Source organism: Dipteris shenzhenensis, chromosome 31, assembly GCF_047967505.1.
Source record: "Dipteris shenzhenensis isolate YYH24624 ecotype China chromosome 31, Dip_SZ_1.0, whole genome shotgun sequence".
Lineage (NCBI taxonomy): Eukaryota > Viridiplantae > Streptophyta > Polypodiopsida > Gleicheniales > Dipteridaceae > Dipteris > Dipteris shenzhenensis.
This window is the reverse complement of record NC_141626.1, coordinates 5,309,302-5,328,488: the sequence shown is the minus strand read 5'-3', so window position 1 is coordinate 5,328,488 and position 19,187 is coordinate 5,309,302. Positions and strand designations below refer to the sequence as shown.

The 19,187-nt window shown below is 44.3% G+C and overlaps 1 protein-coding gene across 3 annotated transcripts in view; it reads left to right on the top strand.

Moving 5' to 3' along the window:
- LOC147880942 (DEAD-box ATP-dependent RNA helicase 8-like) overlaps positions 1-19,187 on the top strand; it is an 83,928-nt gene that overhangs the window by 28,723 nt on the left and 36,018 nt on the right. For 2 of the 3 annotated variants that reach the window (XR_015543996.1, XM_087402222.1), the window contains exons 5-6: positions 3,109-3,201; positions 3,473-3,633. Coding sequence is in view for 2 of the 3 variants with exons in the window: in XM_087402222.1 (XP_087258348.1) it covers positions 3,482-3,633 (152 nt within the window). In the remaining variant the exon portion in view is untranslated. Of the gene's footprint in view, positions 1-3,041; positions 3,202-3,472; positions 3,634-19,187 lie in introns of all 3 variants that reach the window. The other variant, XM_087402223.1, reaches the window with a different exon arrangement.

The following is a 19,187-nucleotide window of genomic DNA, read 5'->3' as shown; positions in this document are numbered from 1 at the left end:
CTTGCCTGACAACTTCATCCACACTTTGTGGAGGTACAAAATCAACTTGTGGCTGAATCGGGGCATGTGGATCAGGAGGAGGTTGCTGTAAATTCTGATTTTCAGCATTGAGCGTCAGCTGGGGAACCAGATGCTATAGGAAGCATCCCCTCAAAAACATCATCTAAAGAAGTTGGAATAGTAAATTCAGCATGTGTATGTGCTGAATTCTCTGAAAATATAACATCTCTACTCACAAAAATCTTATCTGACAACTTATGTCGAAACTCCACAGGCACGTGGGCATATGCAACACAACCAAAAACTCTGAAATGATCCACTGAAGGCTTTCTTCCATGCCATGTCTCATAGGGAGTGATTGTCTTCAAAGCCTTTGTGGGAGCCCGATTCAAGACATACAGCCATACTTGAATCCCTTTTCTTTTCTTTAGCTATGCGCTTCTTGCATTCACCAATACAATGACCTGGCTTCTTGCAGTAGTGACAAATGCCCTTCTTTTTAGGCTTATCTGTATCACCCTTAGCCTTCTAAGAGGGTGGTCTTGAACCAGCTTTATGCTGATGTGCGGGCTGATTGGTGTGTTGGTTTTGCTGCCCTTTTCCTTTGGGCTTAAACTTAGAAAGCATGGCGTGCTCGCCAGCCCGTGTTGCCATATTTCTTCTTGTCTGCTCTTCCTGCAACAAAAGTCCTACCAACTCGTGAAAAGAGAGAGGATTGCTACCCCCCCTCAATGACAAGTTCAGCGAGGTGTGGAAACCAAGATAGGACTCAAGAAGAGAATTCAGAGTGGTGGTAATCATATCTGAATCCGGAATAACTTCATCTATATTCATCAACTGCTCCCTCAAATCCTGAAGCTTTGTGAGGTGAGTATTCATGGAATCTCCCTCATCCATATGCGTATGAGATAGCTCTCTCTTCAGGAAGGAAACCCTGGCATCATTTCTTGGTGCAAACCTACTCTCTAAAATCTCCCAAGTTGCCTTTGAGGTCTTACATGACCGAATGTGAGGAATAATGAACCTCTTGATAGAAAGAGAAATCACAGAAAGAGCTTGTGCATCCCTAGAATCCCATCTTTTCTGCTCTGCTGTGGGAGCCACTGGAGCAGCAGTTGCTCCAATTACTTGTGCTGCATTTTGACCTCTACTCTTGCCTCCAGCTGAAGGAGTGATAGGTGTAGCCATAGAATTTGGCCTTGCCTTATCTCCATTGACATAATCCCAAAGATGTCTGCCAACCAAGATGTTGCGAACCATAAAACTCCACAAAGGAGTAGTTGGTGCCATCCAACTTATCCTCCTGTGTGAGGACTCCAAACACCTCATTTGGGTTATTTTGAGCCATTTTTGCCAGTAAAACTCAAAAAACGCATCAAACTGAACAAGTAAAATCCCTTCCTGGGATATAAAATGCACAACCAGAGTCTACCAAAGAAAACCTGCCCACAGTGACAATTATTGCCACAGTCTATCAAAAGCTTGAAATGCACCACAATGCTCTGCGAATGCCCAAAAATCTGCAAAGAAAATCTTGAAAAAGTGGCAAAAATCTGCAATTTGACTCACACTGAGTCCAAAACTAGTTGCAAATCTCCCAAATGCTCTTTCAACTACCAAATTGCATCCGAAATGCAAAAGCTCCAAATTTCTGCAAGAAATTGCAGTTGAAAGGGGCAAATCAACTTAAAGCCCCAAAATTTTGCAATTATATGCAAAAAACTGCAAAAGCCCCAAATTTTGCCTGCAAGATTGCAAATAGAACCAAAAAGCCCCAAATTTTTGGAGTAGGTTTTGCAACCTGACTGCAATGCCTGCAACAAAAGCTGCCCCAAATGTGCTCCCCGAATGGAAGCCAAACAATGACTATTTGCAAGAATGCTCCTTCCAAATTCCACTTGCAAAGAAAAAACTGCTCAAAGTACCGATGCTTTTAAACTGTACGGAACTGACAGTACTAAACTGTCAGTATGGCAAAGTACAGCTGTACGGCCTGTACGGACGGGATCCGTACACTTGTGCGGAAATGTACGGTGTTGATGTATGGACGAGCTGGTACGGCGTAGTTTGTGTACGGAATCCGTACAGTGTACAGATGACTGGTACCGAAGATGCAGTACTGCGAATCTGTATGGAACCTGTCAGCTGTTGTAAGACGACTTGTACGAAAATGCAGGTACACTGACAGTACAGGGATGCGTATAGGTACGGATGGCGTGCAGATACGAACGGTTGTACGGTGCTCCAGCTGAGCTTTCTCTGGAAGTACTCATTATTATGCTCTTTTCTTGCATGGTTGGGATTTTAAAAAACATTTCCAAGTGTGCCTTGTCTTTAAAGAAGTGATAAGAACTCAGCATGCAGGTGAGGTGTCTTGTTGAGTGTGTGAATACTAATGTGGACTCTTATTTGTTTGTGTGATCCACACTTCCTTTTAGATGCTGTTGACATAAGTAAGGTTGCCATTGTATGCAGTCCGTATATGCATAGGTATGCTTTTGTTGCGGAGCTATGTGTATGGATGGCTGAGGTCTTAGGTTGCACATGTTTTGTTGTATTCCGGCTACTTGTAGTCTAGAGTTGCACAAGCGATGAACATGTCGAAGCATTTTATTCTTCATTTGTGAATGTGTGCTGTGTGCTCAAGCTACATTTTTGTGAACGTCATTGCCTTTTTTGTTTGTCCATCGACTTCTTCCTGTGTATGGTTGTGGTCTGTCGTTGTCATGGTTGTACTGCTCATTTTGTTTGCTTACATTTGATCCACAGGGGTGGGTTTTAGGCTCCTCTTCATCTTTTAGAATTTCTTCACTGACACATGCTGCCAGTTTGTTTATTACCTGGGTCCCTCCCATTTTACAAATTTGCCCTTAGGGAGTAAACTTTTCCACCTAGAGCTCTGTTCTTTTTGGTCTTATCCACTGTATTTTTTTGCTCACATATCTGATTTTCCTTCGACACAATCTTGGAGTTGAACAGTATGTAACATTTACAGTCAGGCTGCATAAATTAATCTGTTTGTTCATTTGTCTCACTTGAAGGTTAGATGATGGCAAGTTCCTTGAAGGATGTATAGCTCAATGCACAATGGCTTGTGAAAAATCGCAGGGGTACCTGAGATCTGTAGTGTATGAACCTGAATGAGGAGACTTAGTTGGGGATTTTTTGGCACCGTCTTAATTGCTCCTACAGAAAAGTAAAGTAAGTTTCAGACCTGACATGTGCTTGAAACTAGTGCTAGTTTCAGCTGTGATGATCATGGCTTTTTTTGCAGAGCTATGTTTTTTATTTCTGCTATTTTTAGGTTCATTTGTGATGGTCATGATCATAACTGCAGTAATGAGAGATTTGCAACTACTTAAGCTCTTTATAGGGACCATAGTCCAAGAGATTAATCCAGTTGATACTGATCTTGGGGGCACTCTCATAAACTGCGTGCTTATTTGGCCTGGTGACTTCATTGCATGTGTAGGGCACAGATATGTACGGGGACTCACGTCATCACCCTGTGCGTACGCCATTTGAACTTCCTTCAACAGGTGTAGCACAGATGCACAATATGACTACAACAATGAAACCACAACCTAATGCAAACAAGGCAAACTCACATTCGCAAGGGCAGACAAGTTTGAGGTTAGTGTCTGTCTTTGCTGTTTAGTTTGCTGCATGGCATCAGTCATTGGAGCAGTGCATGCATGTCCATGCCAGTCCAGTTGATGCTCGACTTACCTTGTGTTTTTTGGTTTTGATTTTGGGATTTTCTTTCTAATGTAAAGTCTGGCTGTCGAGATGCACAAAGAGGAAGAGTCAAGCTGTGTGGGAGATGCAAACATGGTGGTTCATGCCAGATGCCATGAGGATCAGGTGTAATTATTTTTTGAGAGGGGCATGATTCATTCTAAAATCTCCAGGCATGGAGGTGCAAAGGCCTTCTTTTGGAGTTGGATATGTCCAGCAATGTTGTAGGATAGAATAATGTTATTGCATAGCAGTTTTCTTTTGATGGGTAACTAGTTGAGATTTTCTCATCATACACATACATGGGGGTTCTATTTTTTGGCCCTATCTTCACGATGAGACCAAGGAGGTAGGCCCGCCTAAGCAGAAGCTACACCTCCCTTGCTCGACTGAAGAGACAATGCTTCCAATCGCATTCCTAGAAACCATAGACCAAGGTTCTCCTTTTTGACTCCTTGGTCTGACACGCAAGCATGTATGGCAGTGTGACGCCAAAAATTGATATTTTTTATTTGGCATTGGTATTGTTTTCTTCTATGTTTGATAAGAGTTTGAGTATCAAGTGATAGCCTAGCGGCTCTCACTTATTTCTATTTTCTAAGATATTGTATGGGATTGAGAGGATGAGTGGAATAGATCATTGTAAATACCATAGGTATGAATTATAAATACCTTGGTATGGGGTGAGAGTTATTTGTGTATGGGATATTATGGGGTTTTTAGAAAATAGGAAGAGTGAGTCATATAAAAGGTGGGCTCATGTCCATGTGCTCCAATAATATAAGAGAGGCCACATGCCAAGCGTGTGGAAGGCATGTGGAGGAGTGTGGAGTCAAGATTCTTAACGAGATAATGGTCCCACCTGCCCCTTTTACCTTGATAGCAAGAGAATACCATAGTCCTAGTCACCCTGCTGAGGTGATGGAGCTCCACTGATACATCGGTGCTTCTGAATGCACCAATATCCACCTGATGTTAGTGCATAAAATTGTTGGAGATAAGTGCACACTAAGTGTACTATTTCCTAGTCTACATTTGTCTAAGTCTAAGTCTAAGTCTAGTCTTTAGTGTGTGCCATGTGGCACCTCTACAATTATCCCATAAGCACTCTTGCTTTATGTCTTGTACTTTGGCCCATATATTCAATGGGTCACATCATTGTAATCTATCAGTCTAGCTTGTGTCTTGTCTACACTCTTCTCAAGGTATTTCTTATCTTTCAGTCTTATCATCTCATTTCTAGTTTCTAGTTCTAGTTCTTTCTTCCATATTCCAACTTGGTATCAGAGCATGTAGATCCCCTCTCCTCTCCTCTCACTCTGCTGCAGCCATAGCTTCGTCTTCTCCTTTCAGTTTACCTCTCCCTCCGGCATCTCTCTCTTCAGCCTCTCGTGGCATCTCTACCTCTGCACCGCCCTCTTCTACGCTTCTGCTGGCTGCTTCTTCCCCGAGATCTGCCCTCTTTCTGCCCCGCCATTGCGCTCCAGATCTGCGCGACTCTGCTGCATGTACGCCTGCTCCGCCTGCCTCAAATCTCTGCGCCAGATCTGCGCTTCAGATCTGTGCAGCTCAGCCACAAATCTGAGTGCCAGATCTGCTGTCACGCCAGATCTGCGCAGCACTCTGCTGTCACGACAGATCTAGCACCCGTTCTTGCTATCCGTACAGCTCTGCGCCGTCATCCGTACGTCGGACAGATCCGTACAGTTCTGCGCCGTCGTCCGTACTCTGCATGACATTACGTCGTCCGTACTCTGCACGACATCCGTATGTCGGCCGTACTCCGTACTCTGCTCCCTGTTCGTACAGTCCGTACAGTCCGTACGGAATCCATACCTGCACAGGTTGACGACTTCTCCAGCTCCATCTTCACGGAGATCTGCATCCTTTTTACACTTCTTCTTCTGCCCGGGATTAAGGTACTGAGCTTTTGCCTCTTTCAGTTTGCTGAACAGTCTCTCCTTTTTTTGCTGGTTCCTCCTGCTTCGATGGGCTGTCATATGCTATGGCCCTGACAAAGTGGTGAGAGAACCGGCTTCTGGGATCTCTTCCTCTCATTTATTTCTGCAATATTGTAAGGGAATAGACACTGCCCTTGCATCCTAGCAAGAGGTAAGACTTTCCCACATGGCATCTTCCTCTCATTCTCTCATATCTATCGACAAATTCAATGGGTCCAACTTTCATACTTGGCAAATCAAAATCAAGTGCCATCTTATGAAAGAAGGCCTTTGGGACATTGTTCACCGTGATGCTCCCAAAGGTCCATCTGAGCAAGTTGTCGCTGCCAAGAATGACAAAGCCTATGCTATCATATTGCTCGGCCTTGGAGATGATTACATTCATCACATCTCCGACATACAGTCTACTCCTCAAGCATGGATCACCTTGGATACTCTTTTTGGAGCCTGATCTAAAAGCTCTAAGATTGCACTTATGATCTCATTCTTTGATCTACATATGCAGGAAGGAGCTACTATAGCCTCTCATGTCAATTATCTTCGCAGTCTTATGGTTGAGCTTGCGTCAGTCAAGTCTCCCATCTCCGAAGATATTGCTATTGCTGTGCTTCTCAAAAGCTTACCTGACTCCTATGATACTCTTGTCACTACCTTCAAGTATCATAATAATCCTTGTCTTGAGGGTATCATCAATGCTCTCCAAGAGGAAGAAAGAACTCAACAATGAAAGGTAACTGACACTGCATTTTTAGCAAAGAAAGGAAGTTCTAAGGTAAGAAAGCTTTCCACCCATTGTGGCAAAACTAATCATGTGGAGAAGGACTGTTTCAAGGCTCATCCATGCACCATTTGTGGCCGTGATAATCACCGGGAGAAGGACTGCTACTCCAAAACCTCTACATCAGCTCCTGCAACTACCTCAGCCCATGTTGCTGCAACATCTCCATCAGCTGATCCTGCTGTTCCTTCCTCACATGATGAGAAGTGGGCTTTCTGATTGCCTCTATGTCATGTTTACCACCTTGACCACCGATGATGTAGGTCAAGGGGTTCTAGTGTCTTGGTCTTTCTATTTGTCCACAGTCAGTCTTCTGTCTATCTAGTCTTGTCTGTCTGACTATTTCTCTATCAATCTGACTGTGTCTTAGATCCATCTTGTCCTTACCCTTGTGGACCCATATGAGGATATCACTTGAGGAGGGGTGTCTCAGGATCATTTGTCTGTCATGTTTTCTATCCTGTCTCTCAGTCTATCAGTCTGTCTTCTAGTCTTGTCTTTCTGTCTTACTCCTAGTGTCCACTTAAGGGAAGCAACCCGACATCACTGAGCACACACCCGATATGTAGCTTCGTATCTCCGGATTCCCTGCGCACATGCTTGATTTTTCTATCTCGTCGACCAGCCTGAGGCATTTCTTGTCCACTTTGTCGATCATGCTGACCACTCGGTACATAGCTTCTTCGGGTGTGCAGGAAGTATTTGCGCAGAGAACCGAAGGGAGGTTCCAATAGTCGCCCCTATTGTTCTCAACTTTCCAAGATAAGACGTCGTTGCACCAGCTTATATGATCCGTCACTGCGGTGTGCAGCTCCAGGATCTCAGGGCTCTTCAAGATCTGTGGTGTTGCGAGACCGCACGTTATCGAAGAACTTGAACTCCGCGAGGCCTTGTAGATGCAATAGAATGTGCGTTGGGTGTTGGAGATAAGTGCACACTAAGTGTACTATTTCCTAGTCTACATTTGTCTAAGTCTAAGTCTAGTCTTTAGTGTGTGCCATGTGGCACCTCTACAATTATCCCATAAGCACTCTTGCTTTATGTCTAGTACTTTGGCCCATATATTCAATGGGTCACATCATTGTAATCTAGCTTGTGTCTTGTCTACACTCTTCTCAAGGTATTTCTTATCTTTCAGTCTTGTCATCTCATTTCTAGTTTCTAGTTCTAGTTCTTTCTTCCATATTCCAACTAAAATTCGATCTAGCTAAAAAATCAAATCTATCTCTACATGGGTTTCTCACATGTCTAGAAGCCAAACAATCGGTGAAAACTTAAAAGAACGTAGGTAAACCTAAGCGTTGCTTCTATCACCGCGGCCATGGATGTACGTGCCAACATGTTATGGGATGAGTGATTTATCCTAATTCTTCAGCAATTAGTATACATTCTCTTTGGCTACAGTCATGCTTCAATAAGGACTTCGCTTCACATTAAGAGGTCCTAAGGTCTTCCACAACTCTTCTTGACACAGAGAGGCAGATGTCTCTCAGATTGAAAAATGAGGCTTGCGTAGCAAGCAATTCAGCAACATACAAGTGAGCATTACATTTGTGCTAGTAGCGTGGGAAGGAGGATTGATAAGACCTGATGTGTCCAAAGTGTCTTGAATGGAGCTCTAAACATGAAGGATATGGAGCTTTAAACATGAAGGATCAAGAGAGTGTGTAGAATGATCATACCTTTCCAAGGGTGCTGTTCTTGCATGTCCTGTCGATCCTATCTCACGGTTCTCCTCTGCAGTGTCCATGGAATGAAGAAAGGTAAGAGAGAGAGAGGGGGAGGCAAGGGGATGAGAGAGAGAGAGAGAGAGAGAGAGAGAGAGAGAGAGTCTATTAATGTCCACGGTCTATGGGACAACAAAAGAACCATCTAGTACATTTGCTTAGCGTTTGCACATGGCAGCTCCCATGAAGTGCCAAATCATCTGAAAAATATAATCGGCCATACATCAATGTAAGACTGAGAGTCTTTTGGTTTCGATTTAAACTCTTTGATAATTGCTATGACTTCATGGTATACTTCCCATTTTTAATCCTTTCTAGCAGCCTTAACCTTAGCTAACTCCGTTGCCTTATTATTCCGTTGAGCTAAGTAGCTAGTCCCTGCTATGCATGATGGAGTTTATGGTTCTCAATCTTATGAGTGACTCTCGTGAGATTGAAACTGCACTTGTGTTTTTAGAGGATGAGTTTGGGAATGTTCTTGGATTCATGTAGGTATATGCTCCTGCTGTATTAGCGGACATGCAAATTTCACCTTGTGAAGTTTTTGTCCAAGTTGTGGCGTGTTGGTATTGCGATAATTCTTTCTATCTTAAATGGTGCGTTGCCCTACCAGCTAGATTTAGATTTAGATGCTCGTTTGGGAGAGACTAAAATGAAATCGTTTAGACTTCACAAGCAGTTGTAGCTTGAATGAAGAGATTTGGACTACTTTTTGATTAGCCTTCTCGTTTAGTGCTAGCCTTCGTCATGGCTGAGTTTGCCCTTCACCTCCGGAGTGCCGACAGAAACTCAGTACGAAGACTTTGTATAAATGGATGCTCAAGTATGTGTGGGTGTGTGGATTTGTATGTGTGAGAGCATACTTTTATACTATGGTCTACACCCACTGTTGGGTGCTGATGACGTCAGTGGGGATGTCATAGTAGCTAGTCCCTGCTATGCATGATGGAGTTTATGGTTCTCAATCTTATGAGTGTCTCTCGTGAGATTGAAACTGCACTATGTTGTTTTTAGAGGATGAGTTTGGGAATGTTTGTGGATTCATCTAGGTATATTCATATGTTCGATTGAATCCATGCTGTTTTAAATCTTTAGGAGTCAAATAATGCTAACTTGTACGCTTTTGAAAAGCTTCCTTTGCTTGAGTGGAGCTAAAGATTGAACGGAAGGAATGCTTTTCCCCCCTCGAGTAGGGTCTTCTCCCACTTGCAAATAGAACACATTACATGAGGATCGATTGATGTCAAAGTTTGCCCAAAATCAAATTTATATTGAGTAAAGGATCCACTAGAAAATGTCTTGCATCTTGATACTTCTGAAGCTTGAAAGGAAACTCCTTTCACAATGGAAGTACTTTCTTCTTTGTGGCCTAAAAGTGCCCAAAAGAGCAAATTCTACTACGGGTTGAGGCATTATCTTGACGGCACAAACACTAGTTAGATCATAATTACAATCCTTTGCCCATTAGCAAAGATCTTGTTGTTCAAATTGACAAGTCCCCCCTTCCCCTTCCCCCAAACCCAAAGTCTCTCTTTTTCAAATTGACGAGTTGATTTGGATTGCATGAATAGTTGGATCAGGTTTCCATCTTCTCGAGTGGTCCCCCTTGTATGGTTTTTTTGCTCTTAATGGAGTTTGACTTACCTAGATGTTCGAGCAACATTAGATAGTCTGAAAATGCATGACTGGCTACTACCTTTTTGCAACCAAAGTACCTTTGTTTTCTCCTTAGGGTTTGCTCCTCCTCTTTTGACATTGGTGGCATCGATGGATATGGTCTTTCCTTGCTGTAGTATCTACGGCTTGAGCTTGTCCCACCAAGTAAGTTTCCGTATCATCTTTCTAAGTCTATAGAGGAGGAGTTAGAAGAACATGTGACTCAGTTACTGTGCACTGGATTTCTCTAGCGATCTTCATCGCCATTTGCGGCTCCAATATTATTTGTAGAGGAAAAGGATAATTCAACACGATTATGTGTGGACTATAGGGCACTCAATAAGATTATAGTCAGTAATAAAATTCTGATGCCCCACATATAGTACATCTTAGAGTGGCTAAACGGTACAAAATATTTTTTTGAGATAGACCTTAAGAGTGGTTACCATCAAGTCCGAAGCTTTGACGCCGACATCCCAAAGATAACGTTTAGGATAGAGCTAGCTTGTTACGAGTTCGTAGGCATGCCATTTGGTCTCAAGTGTGGGCCGCCAACTTTTAATAAAATGATGTCATGGGTATTTGCTGAACATATATGAGTGTGCCTATTCATCTTTTTAGATGCTATCTTGATTTTTTCAGCTACAATAGAGCAGCAATTAAAGGATACGTGGAAGGCGATACAACGACAATCAGCTTGGAGGCAGATGTCCCCTCGCACTCAAGTTGGATTTTAAATGACTTTGTAGGAGTGATTCCTGTTGTAAAATTTTTTAATTCCTCTCGAAGCATTTAGGAAAAAGAGTCTTCTACTCTCCTTCAAACCTATGATTTTACCACGCTTTATACAAAGATCGAGCTGGAAGATCTGAAGTTTAGAATAGAAAAGCTAGTGGCTGAAGTTTTCAAGCTGAGATTTGACAAAGATAGATGCTAAGTGCTAAAAGTTGAGAAAACAGCCTTATGCTTTGACTTTTTGTGGCTAAAAAATAAAGATCATGACATCGGTTCTAAAAAGAAAAGATACACAAAGGTAATAAGTGTTGAAGATGTTTGCTCTTGGATAGATTTTCTTTCAGATAATCTTTACATCACAATAGGTGATTCTTTGTTTCAACAAATTATAGGAATCCCTATGGGCACTAATTGTGCTGTCTTTTTAGCAAACTTGTATCTTTCCACTTATGAATTTGAGTTTATGCATTGTCTTATTTCTATCAATACATGCCCTATTATTTTACATAAGCTTAGCCAAGTTAGGCGTTTTATAGATGATTTATTTGTACCAGTTGTTCCTAACTTTCAAGACTTTATGTACAAAGATGCTTGTGCTTCTGGAGAAGGAATCTATTCTCGTGACTCTTGTGACTGAACTACACTTCAAGAGGGGATTCTTGTGTTTTCTTAGATCTTACACTTTCTCAATCTCCCACAGGATTAGAGGTTGATATATATGATAAACGTGAACAACCTGAATATAGTGGTTTACACATTATAAAAATGCCTCACATTGACCAAACATTTCTGATTTGGCCAAATATTAGGTCATTTCTTCCCAATTCCATAGATTTTCCCGCCTTTGTACAACTAAGGAGTCTTTTATCACTCAATGTAGTAATTTGATCACTTTACTATTACACAAGAGGTATAATCCAAGGAAAATAATGAAAAAAGTACGCACAATCTTAGATATGAAGTCTTTTATCTTTGGTGTATCGGCCTTAGGTATGTTTAGAATGATTGAACATAAGCTGAAAACAAAAAGCGGGGAGCTGAATAGCCCATTTTTCTTTTAGTTTCAAAAGAGAGTTTGATTGAGTATGCTTGTGCTTTCTAAGTTAGGAATGTAATTTTGCCTCTTTGTAGGAAGCGATACATAAGTGTAAAGGGTCCTTTTAGCTTTTTATGTTAAGAGAGAGAGAGAGAGAAAGAGAATTCAAGTTTTTTGCAAGATTTTGTTTCTTAACTTGTTTATTTTTGCTTAGTCACCTTCTTCCTTTTTCTTTATTTCTTGTTTTCTTTCTCTTTTGCTTATTTGACGTATTTTAGTAAGCACTGGGTTTGCCCAAGAGACTCCGCGGGTCTTTAGAAACCCAGTATAGCTGCTTATGCTTGGGCACTAATGACGACATACGTGTTGCTTTGCTTGCTAAGTATGTCTTCCTTTTGTTTTTCATAGAAGTTCTTGTTTACCTCTTTTTTCTTCTTTGTCATTTATATGTGTAGATTTTTGGTCTTTAGAACAACAAAAAATCTAAATTTGTATGATTGGACTTATTCTAGTTTTACAAACTCAATGTAAGAAAGAGTGAATTTGGGCTGATCGAAATGCAGTATTTCGGCCATATCATTAGTGTAGATGGCTTCCGCTTGGACCCCAAAAAGGTTCAAGCTATCACAAGTTGGTAGTCCCCACGATGGGTTAGGAAATCTGGTCCTTTGTTGGGCTTTGCCAGGTGTAGAGCTCTCACATGCTTGGATTCTCGACCACTTTAGCATCCTTAACAGGTTTATTAAAAGGGGTTAAATTAAGGCCGAGGATGAATGGAAGTGTGTGGATGGTGGATGGCTAATGGACAAGTGAAGGACTAGCTCAAATCAAGGGCAAGGAAAGGTAGAAGCTAACCCCTTCCCACAAGTCAATGCTTTCTTCATTTAGCCAAATCTAAGGTAGCACATGCTGGCAAAATATTTTAGTCATTGGCATAGCTTTGCAGGCCTTCAATGATTTAGAGGGTTGGCCACTACAGCTCCAGTTATGAAAATAGCATCTTGGGATGATCCATTCTTGGTCATCCTAGATGCAAGTAATGTGGCCATTGGGGTAGTTTTACAGACAGAAGACAGGCCAGCAGCTCACTATACGAGAAAGTTGAATGACACCCAAAAAAATTACTCCATCTATGACATAGAACTACATGGACTTCCACCCTCTGCCCCCCCCCCCCCAAAGAGAAAAGAACTTCTATTGATGCTTGTAAAAAACGACCATACAAGTTGGCAAATACCATAAAGGTGCCAACCATAAAATCTATGACACTCCTCCTGCTAGAGATCCCAGCTCACTGCCTAGGGATTCTCTGTAACAACGGCTAACAACTAGGGTGGTGGACTATACAACCATCTGATCCCTCTCGGGGTGATGTTGTAGAAAACACCTACATGCCAAGCCTTTGTAGAAATGTTCCTGTCGTGCGACGGTAGCTCAAGAACTTGGAGAGCCTCGCTCCCAAATGGCGCGAAGCGTGAAGATGATGTGTGTGAGATGGCTACCAAGGTGACTGACGGTGGAACATAGTGCTGGCCCATAGAGAGCAACTCAGATGTTCCATGCTGTAATGCTAGCTACTGTCTCCCATACGTTGTCCTCCGACGAAGGAAGAGGTCGATTTCACACCTCTCACTCACAAAGTTCTACTGCATGATCGTGGACAACACAAGTCTACTCAATAGCCTTGCACAGTGGTCTACATTGTCAATGTGGGCTGGTCGTGGTTTGTTTGTTTCTTAGGCATCTGTGGGTCAGCTCTTCGTGTTCAAGGTGTCATCCTCGGAGTCACATCTCCGTGCACTCTTCAGGATTGTCTTTTGTATTGACAAGTTCTCTAAGTATAAAGAAACTTCTCCCCTATCTTGGGGGAGGGTTGCCTAGCGGGTACATGGACCCAATCAGTTGTTGTCTCCATTTCTCTAACCCTACTATGCCAGATCAGACAGCAGGAGGTGACAATACCATAGGCACAGAGACATGTCACCTACTTCTATGCCTTCGAGTCAATCCCAAGGCACACTGGTTAGAGGATGATAGCCGATACGAGGGCAGCATGGATCAGCGGGAAGAGATGTTGTGGAGTGGTGGAGCATGCGGCACAGAGGATGACTAGAGCACGCGCGATAGAGGTCCAGCCCATTGCTGCTCTACTCAAAGGAGACCGACCGACCCTAGGTGTCCCCTTTGATATGGCTCATTGGATATGGAGATCCCAAAGACCACACCCCCCGCCACAGAGAGAGAGCTTGACAGCTACAGATACGCGACATCTTTGTTCTTGGAGCTTTCACACTACCTACTTGATCTCTTGAGAGTTTCTGAGAGATTTTGAGATTATTAGCTTAGTTTAGCACTCAACAAGGGCCTTAGGGAGCCCTTTACTTCAGCCCATAGTGGCTTGTACGAGCTATTGTGTTGATTGTACTTTTGCCACGACGCCCCTTGAAGACGTCATTACATCTCTCTCTCTCTCTCTCTCTCTCTCTCTCTCTCTCTCTCTCTCTCTCTCCTCCCCGACCTTTGCTGCTCCTCTCCGTCTCCTCAGCCATACGACTGTATGGCCCTCCCTAGCGCTCTCCTCTCCCTCCCGTACCTCCTCTCAGCCTTGTAGTCCTCTCCTCTCAGCCCCGCTGCCTTACCTCTCAGCCCCGCTGCCCTCCCCTTTGCCGGACGGCTGTATGGCCCCCCTCTCTACCTACCCCCTCGCTCAGCCCCCCGCTCACCCCCTCGTACCCCTCCTCTCACCCCTCCACTCAGCCCTCGCAGCCCCTCGCTCAACCCCCCCGCTCAGCCCCTCGCTCACCCCTCCCGCTACCTCCTCCCGCTACCTCTGCTACGCCCCCGCTACCCCTCTTGCTACCTCTGCTACCCCCTCCCGCTAACTCTGCTACCCCCTCCGCTACCCCTCGCTAACCCCCCCCCCCCGGCTACCTCTGCTACCCCCTCGCTAACCCCCTCCGCTACCCTTGCTACCCCCCCGCTACCCCTCTCTACCCCCCCGCTACTCCCTCCGCTAACCCCCTGCTACCCCCCGCCGCCCCTCCCCCCCCTCATTTTTTTTTTGGTGGCCCAAAAAAAAAAAAACCCCCCCTCCGACTTTAAAAAAAAGAAAAGAAAAAAAAAGAGAAGAAGCTTTGAACTCCTGCAGTCCCTTCTTTGCCCACTGCTGTTTCCCCCATAATGAAGGGAATAGGGGGATGAGGATAGGAGACTAGGCGGGAGACCTTTCGATCCAAATCTGCATATGCGTGGAGATGGGGAAGGGGAACGGTGACAAGGCGAAAACACAAAAGCAACTCAGTCTGGAGGACTTCAACAAACGCAGCAACTGGAGCGGTTTGATAGTGGACAGCACCGCGGGCCAGAAGAAAGGGGCCCACCCAAAGCCCATGCCGCTCACCACATCCTCGACCTCTATGGTTACCACCACTATTTCACCACCATCATCCGCCTCATCATCTACGCCACCTCTCTCCTCCCTCTCTCCTGCATCATCATCACAGGTCTCCTCTCCAGTAGCCTCACCACTGGCCCCACTAGCCACGGCTCCATAGTACTTTCCCCTTGTATCACCTCCACCTCTCAGTCAGCCACCCTTCATCACCTTGTCCGGCCTCGCTACTCCTACATATCACTCCCCTGCCGAGATCATGTTGCCCCCACCCTCAGTACAACCTCAGCAGCCCACCTTCATTCCAACCCCTCTCGAGATCCAGTTCCCACGTGGACCAGGACATCTTAGGCCCCCGCTAGATGCTTGGGACTCCCTATTGGCTGAGATACACAGCATCCGGGCCGGTTAGGCAGAGCTGACACATTACACCCATGAGCAGGCCCGATACACCTAGGAGCAGGTCCGCATTATATAGGAGTAGGGCACCCTTATCCAGGGACTCAGACACGACATCACACAGCTTCGAGAGGAGCTTGGGACCCTCAGAGCAGCGCCTCGAGGGACCCCAGTCACAGAGATGGAGGCACAGATAGCCACGATACAGTCGGCTATAGCAGAGACAACTAGATGGGTGGACGTGGCGAAACGGGAGCCCGCAAAGGCAACCGTTTCAGTTGCCATACAGGAGTAGTGAAACCGGCCTCTAATCACTCAGAGGGCAGTGGAACTAAACCTTTAATCACTTCAGCACTTATTTACAGCTCACAAAGCATATATCACAACCATTAACCATTGCATGATCACCATTTGGCATTTACCCATTTGTTCACAAACAAAACCACTGAAAAAGGGATGGAGGCTAGAATGCCCCTGCTCAACAGACATAGACAAGTGCACCCGATTGGCCCCAAACACCGTGGCGCCCCTTTCGGTATTTCTTTATATTTCACAGTGAAATGATTACAAGTTGCATCTGGGAGACCTTCCCTGCAACTGAGCACGCAGCCCCAATTCACTAAGCCTTCGCAAGGCTTTCAAGCATATAACACCATCACATAAGTGCACTTAACCCGTAGGCTCAACCCAAAGGCATTCTCTTTTCCGAGTGCAATTCCATTGGCTGTCCAGATGCAATCACACTGCACCCCAGCTGCACTCTCCTTGAGTGGTTTCCAGATGGCATTCACAAAGCTTTTCAAAGCTCCGAAATAAAATCAGCAAAGTACCCAACCAAAGAATGACTCATGTAGCACTGCCTGGGCACCTGTGAGCCAAGAAAGAGGCGGCACACGAGGCCAACCAATAGCTTATGGCAAAAAGAAATTGCAGTAGCAAAATCACAACTCACCAAGCCCTGAAGACTCGAACCAAGTCCTCAATCGCCAAGAGGACATAGTAGCCAATGCCCAATTGCATTCTCAGCCAAAGAGGAGTGCAAAGGCATGAAGAAAGAGCATTTACAAGAGCCGACCAGCAAGAATTCCACTGAAAAATGCGAAAAGAAACACTTCTGTCGCGAAGAAGTGGGAGTTCTTGGGCTCAAAAGAAGCGTGCTTCAGAGAGGAATGCATTGAGAAGGTTTTGGAGAAGTTTCATCGCCGGAAAGTCCTCCAAAACTGAGAAAAACCAGTCAACCAGCACGTCGGACCACTCGAAATTCAACAGAAAGCTGTAGCTTTGCAAGAGGAGAGGCCCAGGAGGCGGTAGAAGCAAAAAGGTCCAGAAAAAGCCACTTTTGCAAATTCGTCCAGCAAAAGAAGTGCTCAGCTCTGCCCGTTCTACCAAACGCACGGAGGGAAAAGCATATCACTACGAAGGGGAGGCAGAGGGGAAGCCATCGGGCCAAACGGAAGTTGAGGAATCCAAACGGGTGAGGAGTTATGAAGAAAAACGGAATTCAGCTGAAGGAGGCTGAAAAACCAGTCCAAAATCTCAACAAAGGGAGAAGATGAGAGAGAAAACCACACATGTGAAGTTTAGAAGGCCCAGGAAGGTCCAGGAATGGCAAAGGAGCATGTAGAAGGCACTAGAGCCACCTGGAACTCTAGGGGGGCCACTGAAGGTACATGGCCCTCTAGGGGGCCCATTAAAAATGCCACGTCATCATTTCCCAACAACCACTCTTTTAATTCCTTGGAATGCCTTTGGGCCTAGGGATTAATTACGCTTATGTGCTAGGCACCATGCCGCGTTTAATTACACATTATTAAGCCCACGCTTGGACTTTTAAAACCAAAGTTGTCACGGTCTTGTAGTACATTAAAGTACCTAGAATTTCACGCCCCCGTGACATACCCCTCTCTTGAAACAGCAAACCACAGTTTGCTGCCCCAAAACACAGGAGCGAGCATGAAATATAGCATAAAAGAGTATACAAGAAAGCCGCAGCTATAGTATACAGAGACAGTGAAAATATGGCTAGGAGAGGCATGCATCCATCCATATATACTGCTCAAAATCTATGTGATCCTCGGCGATCAATAGTGAAGATGCATCAATATCATGAAGTCTCACAGCAGAAATACTGTCAGCTCAGTATCTCAGATGAAACATACAGTGTCATCAAGCGACCTCATGAAATCACGGTGAGCCCGTCTGTACTGAGGGAGTGGAGGTGCTACCCCCCTCTCGAACATCAGGTAATGCTCCAGACGCTCGCTCTGCTGAACTACCTGTAGGAGCCCGGACCGCAGTCGGCTCTAATTGGAAAGCATCAAGGTAAAGCTGCAATATCCCAGGTGAATCTGCCAGTTCACCTTCCTCCATCCATTTCGCATCAAGTGATGGGTAATTTTGAAATTTTACCAAGTAGCGACGGATAACTTTACCCTTGAGCTTTCTATCTCTGTGTGCCAGAATCTGCTCTGGGACCAGAAGTTCATCCTGTTCTTCCACTTCAGGCTGCACCTCATCAGGTACATCCTCGGGAATATCTCCATGATATTGCTTTAATAAGCTCACATGAAAGGCATTATGTATCTTCCAATGCGGAGGCAACTTCAGCCTGTAAGCTACCTCGTTTATCTTTTCAGAAACCTGGAAAGGACCATAGTAACGCATGTTCAGCTTTGTGTACAACCTTTCCTTGCCTTTCTTATTTTTCAGCCTTGCCTTCTGAAAACGCAGCAAAACCCAATCACCTTCTGTGAATACCAATTCCCTGCGGTGCTTATCTGCTGCTCTTTTCTGCTTGTCTTGACTTCTTTGCAAGGCATATTTGATCTTCTTGTAAGCCTCTTCAAGGCTTTCCACAAAACGATCAGCTTCGAAGATTTTCTCTTTTGTATGCAAAATGGGAGGTATCTTCCTGGCACCTTCCACTATTTCAAAAGGTGCTTTACCTGTGGATGTGTGCACCGTATTATTGTAAGCATATTCCAGCAAAGGCAAATAATGCTCCCATTTGCTTTTGTGGTCTGAGACATAGCATTTAAACATATCCAAGATGGTAGAGTTTTCCTGCTCCGATTGTCCATCAGACTGAGGGTGAAAAGATGACGAAAAATTCAGCGTAGTGCCCATATTTTCAAACAGTCCTCTCCAAAAGAGGCTGGTCATCCTCGGATCTCTATCACTGATTATGGATTCAGGCATCCCATGATACTTGAAGACATGCTGCAAAAACAATCTGGCCATTTGATCTGCTGTAATTTTCTTTCTTACTGGCACAAAGTGGGCTTGTTTGCTAAACCTGCAAATTATTGTCCACAATCCATCATGTCCAGTAGGAGTACGTGGAAGATCAAACACAAAATCCATAGCTATGCTTTGCCATGGTCTATCAGGAATTGGCAAAGGGTGTAACAACCCAGGTGCCTTCTGCCTGTCAAACTTTACTTTCTGACAAACCATGCATGTTCTCACATAATCTTCCACATCTTTCCTCAAAGATGGCCAATAAAAGTATTGCTCCACTGCTGTAATTGTTGCTGTAATTCCCCTATGTCCTGCATATGGAGGAGCATGACTTTCCATTATGACTTTCTGTCGCATCTGATCAGTGACACAGAGTCGTCCATGCATCAAAATGAAACCCTCTTTCAACATATAGTGATCATGCCTTTGACCATCAGAAAGCTGATCATAAATAGTTGAAAAATCAGCATCATTAACATACTGATCTTTCATCACATCTAACACATTGTTGTAAGCAATGCTCACT